This window comes from Argiope bruennichi, chromosome 8, assembly GCF_947563725.1.
Source record: "Argiope bruennichi chromosome 8, qqArgBrue1.1, whole genome shotgun sequence".
NCBI lineage: Eukaryota > Metazoa > Arthropoda > Arachnida > Araneae > Araneidae > Argiope > Argiope bruennichi.
In genome coordinates this window covers 21298807-21316027 of record NC_079158.1, presented here as the reverse complement: position 1 = coordinate 21316027, position 17221 = coordinate 21298807, and the positions used below count along the sequence as shown (strand labels likewise).

The 17221-nt window shown below is 29.6% G+C and overlaps 1 protein-coding gene across 1 annotated transcript in view; it reads right to left on the bottom strand.

Annotated features, from left to right (window-relative positions):
* The window catches only part of LOC129981840 (short-chain dehydrogenase/reductase family 16C member 6-like), a 28456-nt gene extending 11886 nt beyond the window's left edge, over nucleotides 1-16570 (bottom strand). Inside the window, exon 1 of the mRNA XM_056092862.1 lies at nucleotides 16259-16570. Within this exon, the coding sequence (XP_055948837.1) occupies nucleotides 16259-16477 (219 nt within the window). The 5' untranslated portion in view covers nucleotides 16478-16570. The remainder of the gene's footprint in view (nucleotides 1-16258) is intronic.
* Nucleotides 16571-17221: the final 651 nt, after the last annotated feature.

The window sequence follows — 17221 nt, the reverse complement described above, 5'->3', positions numbered from 1 at the left end:
GTGCGCTTGTACATTGGTGTTTTTTCTATCAGATCGTTTGATCTATAGCTATGAAATTTGGCTTACATGCATCTTGGAGGGTAGGAAAACGCACTTGGGGACGTTTATTTTATCTTAAAGAACTGAATTGGATTTTAACATCTCTCAATGATATCTTCTGAAAATATTATTGCTTAAAAATTACATTATTTAAATTTAAAATTTTGTCTTTTTAATGATATGAATTTAAGTATCGTGCAAATTTTCCTTGCATTTTGGATTTTTTTTAACAATACAATTCTAAATATTAAAACTTTAATGTATGGCAGTCTGATGGATATGAAGTTATATTAAAACGATTTAAATTAAATTTTATCAATATCTTAGGTGAACCAGCTGGTCGACAAAGGCGATTATTTCAAAAATAAGATTAGCGTGATAGTAAAATAGCTGCATCAGTTTTAGGACTTTGCTTTCAATCTTTTCGTTTCTCATTGATTTAACTTCGCATCAGACAACTTGCCATGTAAAGCGTCAAACATTTTTCAAGATAATCTGTCGAGTTTTTTTTTTAATTAAAAAAAATATCGATTTATTTTGGTCATCTTTTATTTTTCTTAAAAATTTGCATCAGAACCAGCTTATCCATTTGCCGGTACTCAAAAAGAAAAATATTTTCATGTCATTTAATAATGAGAAAATAAATGTTTAATTGCAGCGAAATCTTCATTAAAAATTCTTAAATTTCAGCATTAGTAAAGATGTTCTTGCAACGTTACAAATGGTTATAACTGTTAATAAATATTTAATCAGCTTTAAATATTTAACAGTTAATATTTAATCAGCTATTGATCGATCTATACGTGGAGTTTATGTCATATGCGAAATTTTTTTAAATTTTTTAGCCTTTAATGGCACAAGTAAATAAAAATATATATATAATATATTCAATGTAAAAGGATAATTATTTATAAAATATTTTGATATCTTATAATTGTATGCTTTGTTTTTAAATAAAATGCAGTCGCTGCACAAAATATTTGTTAAATTTCGTAGTTTCTCTAAAAATTATCAGCTGTGTAAAATTATTTTTAAAAATCGATGAAAACAAATTACTTTCCATAAGTTATTAATACACCTTGAAGATCAATATAAAAATTATTGCGAATGGTAACTCAGCTAACTTAATTTAGTGTCCCTTATTCACGCAACATGAATGACAATTTAAATCGTGGTCAGATGACGTGAATGATGCCCGAGTAGAACTTCCATACCAATTGGGGAAGGCTTGCTCTTCGATGTCATCTTTAACATGCATCAAATATACGACGCATTTGATAGGGTCGTATTTCGAACTTGGGAAAACTCCGACTACGAGGCTAAGACGTTAGCATCAAGTCACTGCGTCCAAAGAAAAATTTCAAATGAGAAAATAAATGATTCAAAATAGTTAACATTTTCATTGAATAGGAATGTTGATGCTAAAGATAAAATAGTTTCTCCTATATATAGGAAATATAGAAGTTTTTTTTATTAATAAGGAATTGAATATTTAATAAAATATCACCAATACTCCATATATTTTATGTTTCGCCATATTTATTGGCAGAATTTGAAATTCTATTTAATAGTTTGGATTAAATTAATCAAATTTTCGGTCTAGTGTTTCTATAGATATAAACCAGTTATGAAATGTTTCTATCGCTCCCAGCATCAAATTACTCAAAAAAGTACCTAATATTTTCTACTTTATCAAATAACATCTGATTGTTGTAAGGGGGGGGGGAGCATATAAAACTACTGTTTTTTTTTTAATGTAGAGTTATTGGTTCGATCCATTTTTTACATTAGAAAAGGGAAAAAAAAAAAAAAAAAAAAAAAAAAAACATGCCGGGTTTTTTTTTTTTTTTTTTTTTTTTTTTTTGCGCTTGTTAGCGTTTAAACAGCATTTGTTAAATGAACTTTATCTGAATTGACTGCATTGCAAGACATAAAACTTTCAAATGAAAACTCAACAGTTCGACTGCATTTGCGTATTCTTAGAATTGTTGAGACTCTTGTTCTAATAATAAGCAAAACGCAGCTTTGCAATTTTAGATAATTTATGTGAAAACGATAATTCAGAAATATTTTTTACTCTATTCAAATCTTCAGTACTGTCCGAATTTTCTTAAGATTTTGAAAACAATACTAAAAGGCATACAACAAAGTTGAAACAGTTTATATTATAGATTATGAATTAGAAACTAAGAACCATATTTAAAAAATTATACTTGCTGAACGAAGATATATCTGTTTAATACAGTAGACTCCCGATTATCCGCGCCTGCCGCACAAAGTTTTTTTTTTTTTTTTTTTTTTTTGACTGATTTCTTCAAAAAGGTGTAGTTTTACAGTTATGCTTTTGTAATTACATAATATATTACAGTATTAAAACAGTACATATGTATTAATTTTTCTGTGTATCCTTGACGACTCGCGTAAATACAAAGCACTTTTCTGTTTTCATTAACAAAATGCATTTTAGGTTAGTTTTGAGTGATATAATAAAATATTAAGCGTTAGTTAAACATTTCCTGCTGTTTATTTTACGTTTTATTGTAGATAAAACGATTTTTCAAAGTTGGAATGACTGTTTTCTTTTTTGCTATACCCGTTTTTAGCTTTTTTCGGATTATCCGCGATTTTTGTTATCCGCGGCGGCCACGCCACCCAATTCCGCGGATAATCGGGAGTGTACTGTATCTTATTTGCCACCGACTTGCCACTCGTAATATAAAGTTTCGAATCATTTTTGAAAATTTTCAATAATTTATGGAAAATAACTACCTTACTGAGAAATTTTAAGAAGCAATACGGCTCAATATGTATATTTTCTTAGTTATGAAGTTTTAAAATTGAGCATCTGATATTGCTACTTTGGTCTTCATTCATAAAGAAAAATGCTTGTGTATGCTTTTAAAACAGGCGGTTTGAAAAAACAAGTTATACAAACAGGCAGTTTGACCGACAGCTGCAAAATTTGTCAGATTATTTTGGCGGTGGGAATACGTTCTTCGGAGGTATTTTTTGAAATCTTAAAAAAAAAAAAAAAAAAAAAAAAGAATTTTAATTAAAGCGAGATTTTAGAGTTTTTACGTGATAACTCCTGAAAGTATAATTGCAGTAAGAAAATTCTTACAACATTTTAAAATGTAAAATTGCATCTTTTCAATGATATTAATTTAGGTGCGGAAATTTTCTGAATTTTGTTTTAAAAAATTACTTTTTTAGTATCATTTTTTTAACAATAAATTTGATTGCTGCGCTGAAATTCAAACCGTTTTTATACTTTTATCAAATATTTAACCGCATGACTTTCCAGTACTATAGAAATCTAAAGACGAAAGATTATGTTTAATATCTAAATAATTTATATGATGAATATGAAAAGATAACATATTTTTTTAATATATAGCAATATGATATGTGATATAACTCCGTTAGGATGATTCATGTATGTAATCGATACAACAGATGTAAGAATATTAAAATAACATGGCAATATCTTTATAAAAAGGGAGTGGTAATGTGATGCCACTCCCATGTTACATGCAATAAACAGTTTGTTGACGGAATTATGTATAAGAAATTTAACTGAAACTAAACACACCCAATGTTGTTGACAAATCAGCTGGTAGCCAAAGACGGCTAGTTAAAAAGATACTGAACACTATAAAAGAAAGGATTTTTTTTTCCATTAAAAAGGAGTATATTTTCAAAAGATCCATTTAAGTGAGCGTTAAAATTCGATAAAGTAATAATATTGAAGATTTTTAAATTTTTGATTATGGGTCTTAGACCTCTAACAGCTGATTTAATATGTGATAATTGTAATCTTTATAAAGTTACAAGCTCTTTACATTTCGCCCTGAAAAATATACTAAAGGATATGTTCGTGACAATGATCTGAATAGCTAATTTATTTCTATTGATAGAAAAGGAATTATTTTAATCCCTTGCAACGCTGGGTATATCAGAAACAAGAGAATATCAAATATGACAAGTGTTTATATTGTCGGGTCAAGAACTTCACGCTTATGACCTTCACGGTTGGATAGGCTTCGTGTCTTTTCTTGTGGACACGCCGATGTGCTTCGAGTGCATTTCATATTCATTCATAATTTTATATGACCGAATCTCGAAGAGGAAAAAAAAATAGTGAAGTTAGATCTTGTTAAAGTTTTGTTTTAGATAAAATCGAGCCGTTCTGATAAAATACTAATCAAGCTTGATTTACAATCAAGCTATATTTAAAAAATATTGCAATCATAATATTTTTTAAATATATTGAAAAATTACAATCAAGCTATATTTAAAAATTCCATTTCTTTTCCTTTAAAATGAGATAAGACAATATTTTATGATTAATATTTCAGGAAGCTCAATTATCGGCTTAGTAATGTTAAGAGATAAATGAGATTATCTGAGATAATTAAGCTCAGGTAATGTTTAGAGATCGGATGAGAAGATCTGATGCGAATTTCAGACGAGTTTAACTTTCAATAATCCTTACTTAAATGAGATTAAAAATTCAGCAGAAATAATTTTATTTATGCATATAATTGTAAATACTAAACAACTGATTGATTTATTAAAACTGGCTTTTTTGAATCTGAAAATATAACGGTATAATTAGCTTCTGAAAAGATGAAACTTTTATTTCACACTTCAAGGTGCTAATCAGCGCCATCTTTTGGAAATTTTGGCACCGGACACAATTATGAAATAAAATCGAAGTAAATAAAATCAACAGAAGTGGTCTCTCCAAACCTTTCTCGCACACTCCCTAAAAAGTTATTTCTCCTCCTTCCATGTAAAAATTGTCGGCATTGGCCAAGACCGCCAATACTAAGAGTGCTCAGATTTTTATTTCTACATATAAGAGTTGTGTGCTTAGTGGTATAGTAAAGGAGCGCTAATATGAATTATGGATGCCCATTTTTTTTCAATTTATTGAAACGAAAATCTGACAAAATTGTAATTTTAGAAAAGAGACCACATACTAAATTTCAGACACCTAAATTATAGCTTTTTCGAGTTATACAGTTTATATACATGAAAATGCACAGACGGCTAACCCTTTGGTTGATAATCAGACATAGATCTCAACTCATGATAAAGCCGTTTCATAAATTTCATTTTTTTTTTCATGATTACGTCGAGTTTTACTTTCTTTCAAAATTACAGATCGATAGACAATCATTTGACAGATTTTATTCATAGTTTGACAAATATCTACTCTTTGAATGTTAGAATAGCGTACTGAATTTTATTTCTCCTGTACATGCATGCGAAAATTCAGACCGGATTTCGTTCAAAATTTAATATTGATCTATTCTTTAAATGCTAAAATGCATGAAGTAAATTTTACCCCTACATTTCTATTTATCCCGATTCAAGGGGGGGGGGATCTATTCTAAAAGTGTTCTTCAGAGATTTCAAACATTTTCAATACGGTTCTTTATCCAGAAAAAAAGGGGGATTATCAAATCTGGAATAACATTTTCTTAATTACTGTGCCTCAAAGTAATAATAATGATTTTACTTATTCATTGACATTCAAATTCGATCCAAATATGACTATTTAAATAAGAATAAATGCTGTACTTATTCTTTTTCCAATAAAAAATAGCGATAACTTTAACTTTTTTTTTTATTGTTAGAGGGGTGGGGTGGGGGCTCTATAGCCTGGTTTCAAAACCCGAAAGATGGTAGACAGAATATCCAGAAGAACAAATAATCTGTCATGAAAGACAACAGCTTTGAGATTTAGCCATTGACAGGATAAAAGCTTTTTTTCCCAAGCCAGTAAAGTTCATTGTTGTCAGTCAGGAGCGATTTTATAGGAAGTAAACACTATACGAGAATCCGACTACCCGGCACCTCTCCTTGGCCTGCATATTCACCTCGATTCACTCACTTTTAAAGCAATTACCAGAAAAAAAAATGCTTCAAACTCAAGTTTATTGCGAAAAAAGACACACATTTGTTTGTCACTTTGATGAATTTGCCAGCGTTAAAAAATGATGGCTGTCAGATTTGCTATTTCCCGGCCGTCAAATGTCTACCTATTTTGACAGATGGGGAGTTTTCGCAATCGAGAAGTTAGCCAGGCATCGCGAATCTCGAGATGCCCTTTGAGCAGAACAGGTGCCTTTTTGTGGGACCTCATTAGGAGAGATGCATTTTTTCTCCCACAAAAGTCTCATCAATTAACCTGTTAATGAAACTAGCGGGAATTTTCTTCTCAAAATTCCCTAGTGTAGTTTATAATAAAAGGGAGTTTGCGTTTTTTACACGTCCCCCCCCCAATCTATTAAAACCAAAATTTGACAATCATTTCAGTCACAAAATCACACACCAAATTTAATATAATTAAGTTAACGCGTTTACATGCTTCTGAAAGTGCAGACCGACAGACATTCGTTAGGCTCAAAATTTGATAGGCATCTATTATAAATGTTAAGTCTGTATACCAAATTTTATTCATCTAGCTCTCTTCGTTTTACAGTTATCGTGTAAACTTATATTCGGGTAGCAAGACATCCTTTAAACGGATTTTGCTCAAAATTTGGTAAAAACCTAGTTTGGTACAAAGGTTATATACTAAATTTCAGCTCAAAGCGTATTTGAGTTATCTTTTTTGCAGACTGACGGATAGACATATCGCGAAAAATGTATTTTTTTGAATTCAGGGAGGTGTGGGACGTGGAAATTCGTCCAAACCACGATTTCGAATATTTTGCTGATTATAATACTTTCTCCATATCCATACTACTATTATAAATGTGAAAGTTTGGATGGATGGATGGATGTTTGTTAGTCAATCACGCCAGAACGGTTGAACGGAATTGGATGAAATTTAGCACAGAGATTATAGTCTGGAATAGGACATAGGCTACTAATTTTTCCGGTTAATTGAGTGGTTAATTTTTTTATTAATTAAAAACTAACTTTCCCGCTAAAAATCTGATGCCAAATCCCGCCAAAAATGAGTAAGGTCAGCTTTTTTCCCCACACTAATTAGGTTTGGCTTAATATATTTTCGACCGATTATTTCAAAGGATACTGTTTATTTTCTTGGTGTTTGATGCATTTAAAATTAAACATTGTTAATTAATAGATCTTTAGTATTCATTCTGAAGTAGTTTTAAATTAAAATAAAACAGATAAAAGGAAATTAAAAATTTCTAATCTGCATTGCGTTACCCTAACTGGCGTAAGAAATTCACGCATTTGTGTTACCCCAACTGGCTTTGAAAATTCACGCATGCGCAGTGTGTTCTGATTGTTGACAACCGTGTTTTCATTTTAATTAAAAGTTAAAAAAATATATGTATTATACTGTTGTAGCTATCTCAATCTCGATCGATAAATAAATAAAATAGACTTGACTTGATTTTAACCCTCCTGGCGGCGGCTTTCAGATTGCTATCCTTACCGAAAGCGGCACGTCGGAATAACAGGTTCAACCTTAAAAATGTCGCGGTTTGGTCAAAAGAATTGCTTTCCCCTTTTGCGGTCAGTTCAGCGCTGCAGGTGGGAAGTGATTAGCAAATTTCATGCTGTGAGTAGCAGGTGTTTCTTATCGTAGCATTTTTCTTTCAGTGCTTAGGAAGAGATTGACAATAACATCGATTGAAAATGCAAAAATGTGATTGGTTTTTTTAGAGGTTTTTCGATTATTTTATAAAACAATACATAAAATTTATGTTAGGAATAAGTTATTATCATGTTTATTTTGATACTAGTCTAGTTTTTATAAATTGAAAGTCCTCGTCTAATATTTTTTTCATTGCAATATGTTTCGCAAATTATTTTATTCCGTAGTACTGTGAAATTATTTCTCGACATTTACCTGCAAGTGATTTAATTTCAAAAAAAAAAAAAAAAAAAAAAAAAAAAAAAAAAAAAACCCTTTCAGCGCATTGCCAATTTATTTTAATATTTTAAAATGCATGTTTAAAACATTAATTGCGATAAGAAACACTACGTTATAACTTTGTTTCTTCAGTATTCAAAAAAGAAATTGTGTAATTAGGGAATTTCATGCAATGTTTCACTTTCAAATATATCGATTTTCAGTATTTATCTGCATTATTAAAATTTTATAATTAAATATACTTTACAATATTTAATTGGCAAAGCTAATTGGCCAGTTATTCAGTAATGCTAAATAACTGGTCGATGCGCCTTATGACTGTAACAAATAAAAATAATTGTCAAAATATTTCTTTCTAATATTCATGATACAAATTTGGCCTGGAAAAATGACTCAAATAATACAGATTATTTAGACTCATAATTAACCATTTGCAACTGGAATTTTTTGAATACCTTCAAATCAAGTTCCTACAGAATATTAAGTACTGTTTTAAAATAAATTACAATTTTTGAAAAATCTCAGTTTTAAGTTTTTCGGGTTAGAATCAAAGCTCTTACTATTTTGCAATCGGATAACGACAAACCGTGGGGTAAACGAATCATTAAAAAGAAAAATCTGAATTTAAAAGCTTTGCAAATACAATTACATTGATCTTTTTTACTTATTACTTTTACATTATTTATTGCTTTTGGTGATCAGCACATGTGTTATGTCGGGGTTACTAGCCAATGTAAAATTTTTAATTAAATGTTTTCTTCAGCAAAACATCTTGAAATTTCAAATTGTGATAGTCATATAATTCATACTATTGCAGACTCATTGTACCATTCTGTATTGCAGATTTTTTGAATTTTCTGTCAGCTCCTTGACAGTAATTCCTTAATTTAAAACGGGAGTGAACAAACTTCAATTAATGCAAAACCTGTTTTGTTGAAACCAATCAGGCTTATTAAATTTCTAAATACAGGGGATAGAATCATTCAGCAATAAAGTTTTATGTATATACTGAATATTTCTTTTTAATTTTTGAAATGACTCAGATGATTTCTCATATCTCTTATTCAATAAAAATTTCCAAAAATTCCTTCTTATTCTGTAATAATTTTGAAAGTTATGATGGAATACACTTCAAAATCTCATTTTATTTTTAATTCATAATTTTTAAAAATTTTCAGAAAAAAAAAACACATTTTACACATTTTCATTTTCTAAGATGCATATTCCATTAAGATATATATGGAAGCTCTAATAGACGCCACGCACAAACATTCGTCTAAGTTAATAATAAAGATGGACAAGTGTGTGTGTCATTATTTGTCTGGTTGTATTGGTACTTTTCAGACCGACAATTTGAAATAGAATTACCAAAATCTGCACCTACATGCACCTTTGGACAGTGGGAATCATTTCTTTAAAATTTTAATTAACCCTTTCAAGGGACAAGGGAAGTATGCTCATCACCAAATTCAACAATTTTTGAATAAAATTATGTAAGTTGGCATAAATTCTTACGAATTTTTCAATAAGGTTTCAATTGTAGGTTAGAGGTTTCAATTGTTTATCTCAAATAAAATGAAGTGTCTTGATTTATTTCTTAGTTATTAATTGGAAAAATTAATTAATAAATCAGATTAAATTAATCTAATAAGTTGAATGAATTACTTTTCCTAGGCCAATCTTAATTTTAAAAACATTTTACTCCAACATGACTAGGGAAAAAAGGCCCTTTAAAGGGTTAATAAAAATTATTAAAATTTTAAAGTTTATTCGAAAATATCACAGTAGAAAAATAATTTGTACATTAATTGTGAATTCAAATTTTTTTCCCACTTTTAATTTAATTAAAAATATTTTAGCATATTTTAAAAATATATTTTATTTTTGAATTGAAACTTACCGTTTTCATTGTTATCCTTATATTTCATTCCGGCTTTTTACCCATTGATGATGATTTAGTTAAAATGTTAAAAAGATCTAAGCTAAAAGCAAAGGGGTAAAAATTTCTTTACTGAAATACAAATTAACCATGTGGATGAAGAGAATGCTCCTTAATTAGCATCTCAATAAATAAGACACTAAAAGTTCAAGATCTTAATTTTACCTCAAAGAATGAATTTTCTTGGTGATACATTCAAATGTATAAATGACACATTGTATAAATTGTATTGGAATAATTTCGGATTATATCGCTGATAAATGGTAAAATTTTAAGTAATTTTTAATTAACAGAAGTTCTAATTAAAATTTTGAAAATTTCCTCTCGAGGTGAACATTAACAGTTTTCTAATTATTTAATGGCGAAGTGTGTTCTCTCTAAGTCAAACAGTTTGATCTGGAGATCGCCAATACGAACATTCATATTCATTATTAGAGATATTCGCTACTTTAATAGAAATATTCGCAAGCGACCTTCATGTCTGACACCCTTGTTCAAACTAGTTCTGTTTTTAAAAAATGAAAATGTGAGGCTAAAGGTAATTAAGAATAAAGAATTTCAAATTACATGGAAGTGGGAGTTTCCGAATTTTTTTTACTCTCGTGATCAAAAATAAAATAAAACAAAGATCATATCCCGTCTTGTTTGTTAAAAATCACATCCAGTGAACTCGAACTGACCAAACAGGAGAAGAAAATAGTCTAAATGCCAGTTGTACGCATTAAAAAATTTTTAAATGCTAACATATGAGATAAAATTAGATCAAGGAGTTAAAATAATGGCAACAATTTTAAAATTATTAATTCTCACATTTAACTCACACATTCACTCACTTTCAAGTGGATTAAAATTCGTGGATTAAATTACTCAGCATTAAGAGTAAAAATGTCAATATAAACCAGTTTCATATAAGCAGAATCGTGCGATGTATATATAAGATTGTACAGTGAAATAAGATTAATATTTCGATACAAAAAATAGAACCTTTAAAAACTGAGCTTATATTAACTTTGAAAATATTATTAAAAACCAGAGGAAAAATATAAAAACAATGAAACTTATATCTCTACAATGCTTACACTTTTGTTCGAATTCGTCAAAGAGTGTGAAATTCTATAAGGTTTAAAGAATGAAACAAATATTCAATTTTCATATATAGTTTATTACGTTATAAAAATAAGGATTTAATGTAACAAATACTAATCTTTCCGAAAAATCGCACTTTAATATATTGGTTCTATATATCACCCCGTTTTGAAATACACTTATTAATGAATACTAAAAAAAATAATTCATTAAAAGTTAAAAAGTTTCGTTCGTTAAGTAAATTCTGTAAATAAGTTTAGTGCCTTATTTTCAAAAATAAGTTGCATAAGCAATGTCAATTCTAAAATCCTTAAATGAAAGCACGTTATAAAAAAGAAACTTGTCAAATTTTAATTTTATATTTTTTATTTATTTTTTACATTAACTATTTTCTTATGCTAGAAAGCTTTAAAATCTTATGTTTCAAATTATTAATAATAATACGTTTATGTATGTATTCATTCCAGGTATATATTTTCATACGTTCAATTTTATTCTCGTTATTTAAATTTCATTTTGGATACGTAATTATTATCAAAATCTCAAAAGTAACGCCTCAGAACGTAAGCGAGGTTTTAAAATGCTTAAAACGGCGCGAGCAGGAAGACATCAATCATATCGTCCACTGATAACGATTCACTTTTCCTTATCTCACATTCCCTTCTCATTATCTCACAGCTTGAGATTGGGGGAAGGGAAAAACTGGAACCCGTAAAAATACGGGCAGTGACAGTTTTAAGGGAGTTTTTGTTTCCGTCTATAGACGGGTCCGCCGTTTTGAAGGCAGTAAAGATTCCGTCTTTTTCCGGGGTTGCCGCTTGGAGGGTTAAAGAAACACAGACTCGCTGTTTTGTTTTATTTCAGGTTACAATGTAAATCAATTGTTTTTAGGTTAGTTGTGTGTTTTTGTAACTAAATTGTATTTATGTTAATTATATATTTTTCGCATATGCTTATAGTTTTAAGTGCATCGATTTTTAGGTTAGTCTTAATTTTTTGATTTGTTATTTGATAGTTTTATAATTTTGAATTCCAAAATGTAATAAGGTGCATGAAGTTAAATTTGTAAAAAACTGGTAATAATTATATTATTTCTAGAAGCTGTTTACCAACGTCAGACATAATCGAGAATGATTATTTTATTTCACTGATTAGTTATTTGGACACCCTTTAATGAAGAAATACAATTTCTTATTTTGTAGTAAGGTATTCATTAAAATTCTAATCAAAATATTTGATGAAAATTTTATTCAAAAAGACGAGAAATGCAAAATATATGCAACAAGGTTATATAAAATTTTAATCTAAAAATATCCAAGATGCCGAATATTTAATCTGTTGCAAATTTGGAACAGCAACTTGTTATTTTTCTACTTCTTTATTATGTTATTTGCGAATAATTTAGCGATATTAGTAAGAGGCTAGGGTTCTAAATAACCTGAAACTTAAACTCACAGCATATTAAAAACCGACGTCACGTTGCCAATTGTGTTTTATTCTGCTGACAACATGTCTACCAGTTGTAAAGAAGGACATAATGCTGTCAGAGACCGTCTAATGTCAAGGATTTCGAGAAAAATAGATTCTCGTTCATGTTAGTTAAAGCCATCTGCTCTGCTTTTATTTTTAGCAATTTTCGTTTTTGTTTTCTCGTTTATGAAGCTTGGATAAAATATTCTATTATAGCAATGAAAAAAAATAGATGAAGAGAATTTGATGAATTTCTTTGCGAGTGAAGTTCAAAAAATAATTCTTTTATTTTAGCCTGGTTCGCTTTAAGTTTGAAATCAAATTTCCCTTTCACTTTATCAAGTACAAGAGTTGAAATTTTGTATACATGTGCTCTTTCGCTTACAAATATTTTAATATCTTCAGAATCTAATAATAAATTATTCAATTATGATTGATACAATAGACATTATCTGCGATTGGAAATGGATTATGCGGTTCCATAAAATTTAATATAATTCTTAACAAGTTATAAAGACTAAAAGATATATTTAAAAACTTTTTCCCTATGTTTTTAATAGTATTCTGAAAAATAAAATGGAATATTTCTTCATCAGAAATGAGATCAGAACGAAACTAAAAATATGAGGAGCCAAGGAATGCAATATTTAATTGAAGTGACAATGAATATAATACGAAAGAAAAACCAAATATTCGATGAATATCTACTATAAATTAAAAATGCAGTTTTAGATAATTAACACCTTATGCTTTTACAATTTTGTTTTGACTTATTTATAAAGAAAAATTCCATTTTTTAAAGAACATGAATAAAATACGATTAAAAATTCTTTATTGAAATTATGTCAATCTGTCTTTTACATGTGTATACTATTTTTTTAAAATCGGTCAATCTGGAGCATTCCAGGCCAGTTTCGGTCATGGTGAATGCTTTGATACAGTGCACTTTAAGTCTCCTATTCACAACCGCATTCAGTGAGTGTCCATTCCAAATGCCACCATGCCATTGAGCCTAAAGTCCCAGTCCCTCTTTACTAAGAGGAAATTAACACAGTTTGGTAACTTATCCCAGGGTCCTCCGTTTCAATTGCCTTTCCTTCTCTGGCGGGCGTTGAGTGATCGTGAATGACCGTCTTTAGCCTTGTAATTAGATCGCACATCTTTGATGTTTCAATCCATATTAGAATGTGAAGGGATCCAGAGATACTGAAACTTGTCGGAGCGATTCGTATCCAATTCATCGTTACTTTGACTAAGTTGATTTAAATTTCAAAAATTCAATAATACGATGCACGAGAAGGACATTTTTTTGTAGAAGAGGTTAAAAATTGACAGAAAAGATTTGACGTTTTTTCATCCCAAATTTATTTGTTATTTACAATAAAGGATTCGTTTTCGCTTTCTTGAATTAACCAAAACACACACTATAGATTGTTTTCAATATCGCTGTGTATCTTTCGAGACGTTAAACTAAAGCACGATAATAATTTTCCCGTTGGGGTGACATTAATGACCTAATTAGCAAATTATTTTGGAATTGCATCAAAGTTTGTTAGAGAATGGAATTGAAACAGGTTCAAATATCGAGTAAAGCGTGAAATGGTACTTTCTCTGCAAACTCTTACACCATACCAACTTCGCGAACACGGAAGGTCTACTAAGTCGCTAAGGCTTACTTATTCGTGAGAACATACAATAAGAAAATATAGCGGCTTATGATATGTATAATACAACCATCTTGTCCTTTTAACGACAATCTCAAGTCGAACAAAATTTTATAATTTAGATTACAATTTTGATTATTTAATTAAAAGACAGAATTTAAAAAAATATTTTCTATTATTCGCACGTATAATTCTCCATTCTATTCTATTATACATTTTTGGTTGATATTTTACTGACTGATATAAATGTCTAAACAATGACAATTAAATTCATCTGCAATTTTAGTTAACATTACTCTATAAACAGTAGCACGATAGAAACAAAGTGAACTAAATCTGGTTTTAGCATTATGTTTTTAATCTGTTATACCACTTTCCGAACATTTTCAAAACTAGGCCTAAATAATTGAATGGATGTGCAATTGAATGCAGTTGTGTTCATTAATTTTGAGAATGGAGGGAGATAAAAGAGTCTTCAATATTTGTAAAAAGCACCGACACCTAAAGACAACATGACAGTCTTAAAAACTTATTTTTGAACCTTTTAAGTTAACTTCATTCTTTGAAAAGTTGCAATTCTGTAAAAGATTTTTCACTCCGTTACTGAAGCGTCCACATTCTGAGATAAGTTGTGTATTGAGAAGACAATATATTTAAAATTTTTTAGAATTTAATTTTTATCAAATCTTGATTTTATACGAATGACGCCACAAGATGGCGAATTTAAGAAAACGATGCTAACAAGATTTCATAACAATTATAAATCCTGAAATGTATTATAAACGCTAACGAATACTCTTTGAAATCACGTTTTCATCAGACCTTTAGTATAAAATTTTTTACAAGAAATATGTGTCAAACAAATAAGCAATGAAAATAATACAATGACATTTAGCTTCAGTGAATGGCAAAATAGTACGATTATTTCGAAAATTTGTAAACATTAAAATAAAAATAATTAAAGTTCGAGTTAGAAAATTTTTAAAAATCTTATGCTTTGCAATTTTGCATTGATTCCACGATTTCCGATTTAAAAGATTAGTTTATTTTTAAGTTCATTAATAAAAATAAGTTCTAAAAACTTTTTAACTGCCACATTCGTATACAGAATTATGACATTTCAAAATCTAAAAAGAAGCCATTCATAGACGTTATAGTTTTATACAAAAATGGTTATCCATAAACATTGAGATTTTCTATAGACTCTCAGATGAATCAATAGGAAAACACATTTCCATAATAGAAGGAATAATTAAGTTAAATTAAAAAAAATACAGTTCAGCATGGCATAATTAACACTCAGATAAAGTAGACAACTGCCAAAAGTCTCAAAATTTAAAAAAAATCGAGATTTTTCCCCCCATATTTTTGGTGTAATTACTCGGGCAAATATTTCACGAAATTATTCAGATTAAAAACAAGTATGGTTATAATTGAAAGTAATAACAATCACACTTTTTAACAACATTTTCCCATTACCTTTTATGGTCTTGTATTACAATACTTTATCTCTAAAAGATATATCGCTTTATAACAAAATATTCGATGACATAATTAAATAATGTTTTAATTGTGTTAAAAATCATGTAGTTTAAAAAACACTATTTTGTTTAAAATTAACTTAGCATTTTTTTAAATAAATAAGATATCAAAAATACATATCATGAAAATGAATCACGGTACTGAAAGTATATATCTCGAAAGTGACTTATTTATCTTAGTTTGTGAGATTTGCTTAACAAGAGATTCAATTAAAATCAATAAAAAGAAAAATTTATTTTGAAAGGTGGGTTGTGAAAGTTACTTAACCCCTTCCCATACAGTGACGAGTCTGACTCACCTATCGAATAATTGAACTTTTAAGTCTGTAATTCAGCAAAAAATATTAAATAATTCAAAATGCAAAAAAAAAAAGAAAAAAAATCACTTTAAAAAACGCTTCACATTTCGCCCTTATATTATTATAGGAATAGATAATAAATGTCCCAACTAGGATGTTCCATCCAATTAGAAAGTTTAAAAAATTCGAAGTCAAGGGGTTAATAGCATTTCGAGACTCTAAATCCGGTTCTGCAGTTTGGGGTTAAAATTCTTTCTATTATCAGTAACTGACATTTCAGTGAGGCGGGTATCCATAACAATGTGGAATTGCTAAAAGTCAAAACATATATGCCATTTTGGGCTTAAGGTACTTACTTCATCAATGTCCACCAGAACAACTTTGGCACCTAATAGAGCAAATTTCTGAGCCAGCAGCCGGCCCAGTCCTCCGGCGGATCCGGTCACCAGAATCACTTTCTCCCTCACCGACTTGAAAGGTTCCGGGATCACACATCGGAAAAGAGAAACGCAGACGGTGCCCAACGTCTTGATCAACACCACCAGCAACTCGAAGAGAACCTCCATCACGCTCATGATGCCAGCCTTCGCGAAACCGGTGTGACAGCTCGATCGCAACAGTTTGCAAGAAGGCACTTGCTGAAAAGGTAATAAAGCTGTGGAAACGAGTTTCTTCTCTTCCCTAGCCTCGGGAAGAAAATTCCCTTTTTATTTCCCCATGGCAACATTTGGAAAAGTCCGCATTCACGTGACATTATAATGACTATGGTTTGTTTCTATCTGTAAATTGTATGATGCAAAAAGGTTTCAAAATATTTAAGTAGATTGTAGGACAGAGAGCCAGTGGTGTTTATTTCCCCATCGCAACTTTTGGTAATATGCGAATTCACGTGACACTATAATGGTTATAAGTTTGATTCTATCTGTAAACTGTATGATGCAAAAATGCTTCAAAGTATAGTAAGTACTAGATAGATAATTGGACAGAGAGCCAGTGGAAAATAATGCTTAGCAATGGCGTACTTTCAACAAGGCAGGTTAGGCAGCTGACTAAGGCCACTAAACTGAGAGTGGACCGCAAGTTTGTCGATTAAAAAAAAAATTTATCTTCCTAGGTGTCAAATAAATTTGTATTAAAAGCCAATTTATAAATGTTAAAAAATTAGGATAATATCAAGTATAATTGATTTTTATCACATGTTACGTTCGTCTATTTCAATATTTATAAAACTGAACATTTTCTTCATTCATATTGTATACAAACACTGATCCCAGGTAGTTTGGAGTCAAAACAGATAAATAAAAGACAATTATATTCAT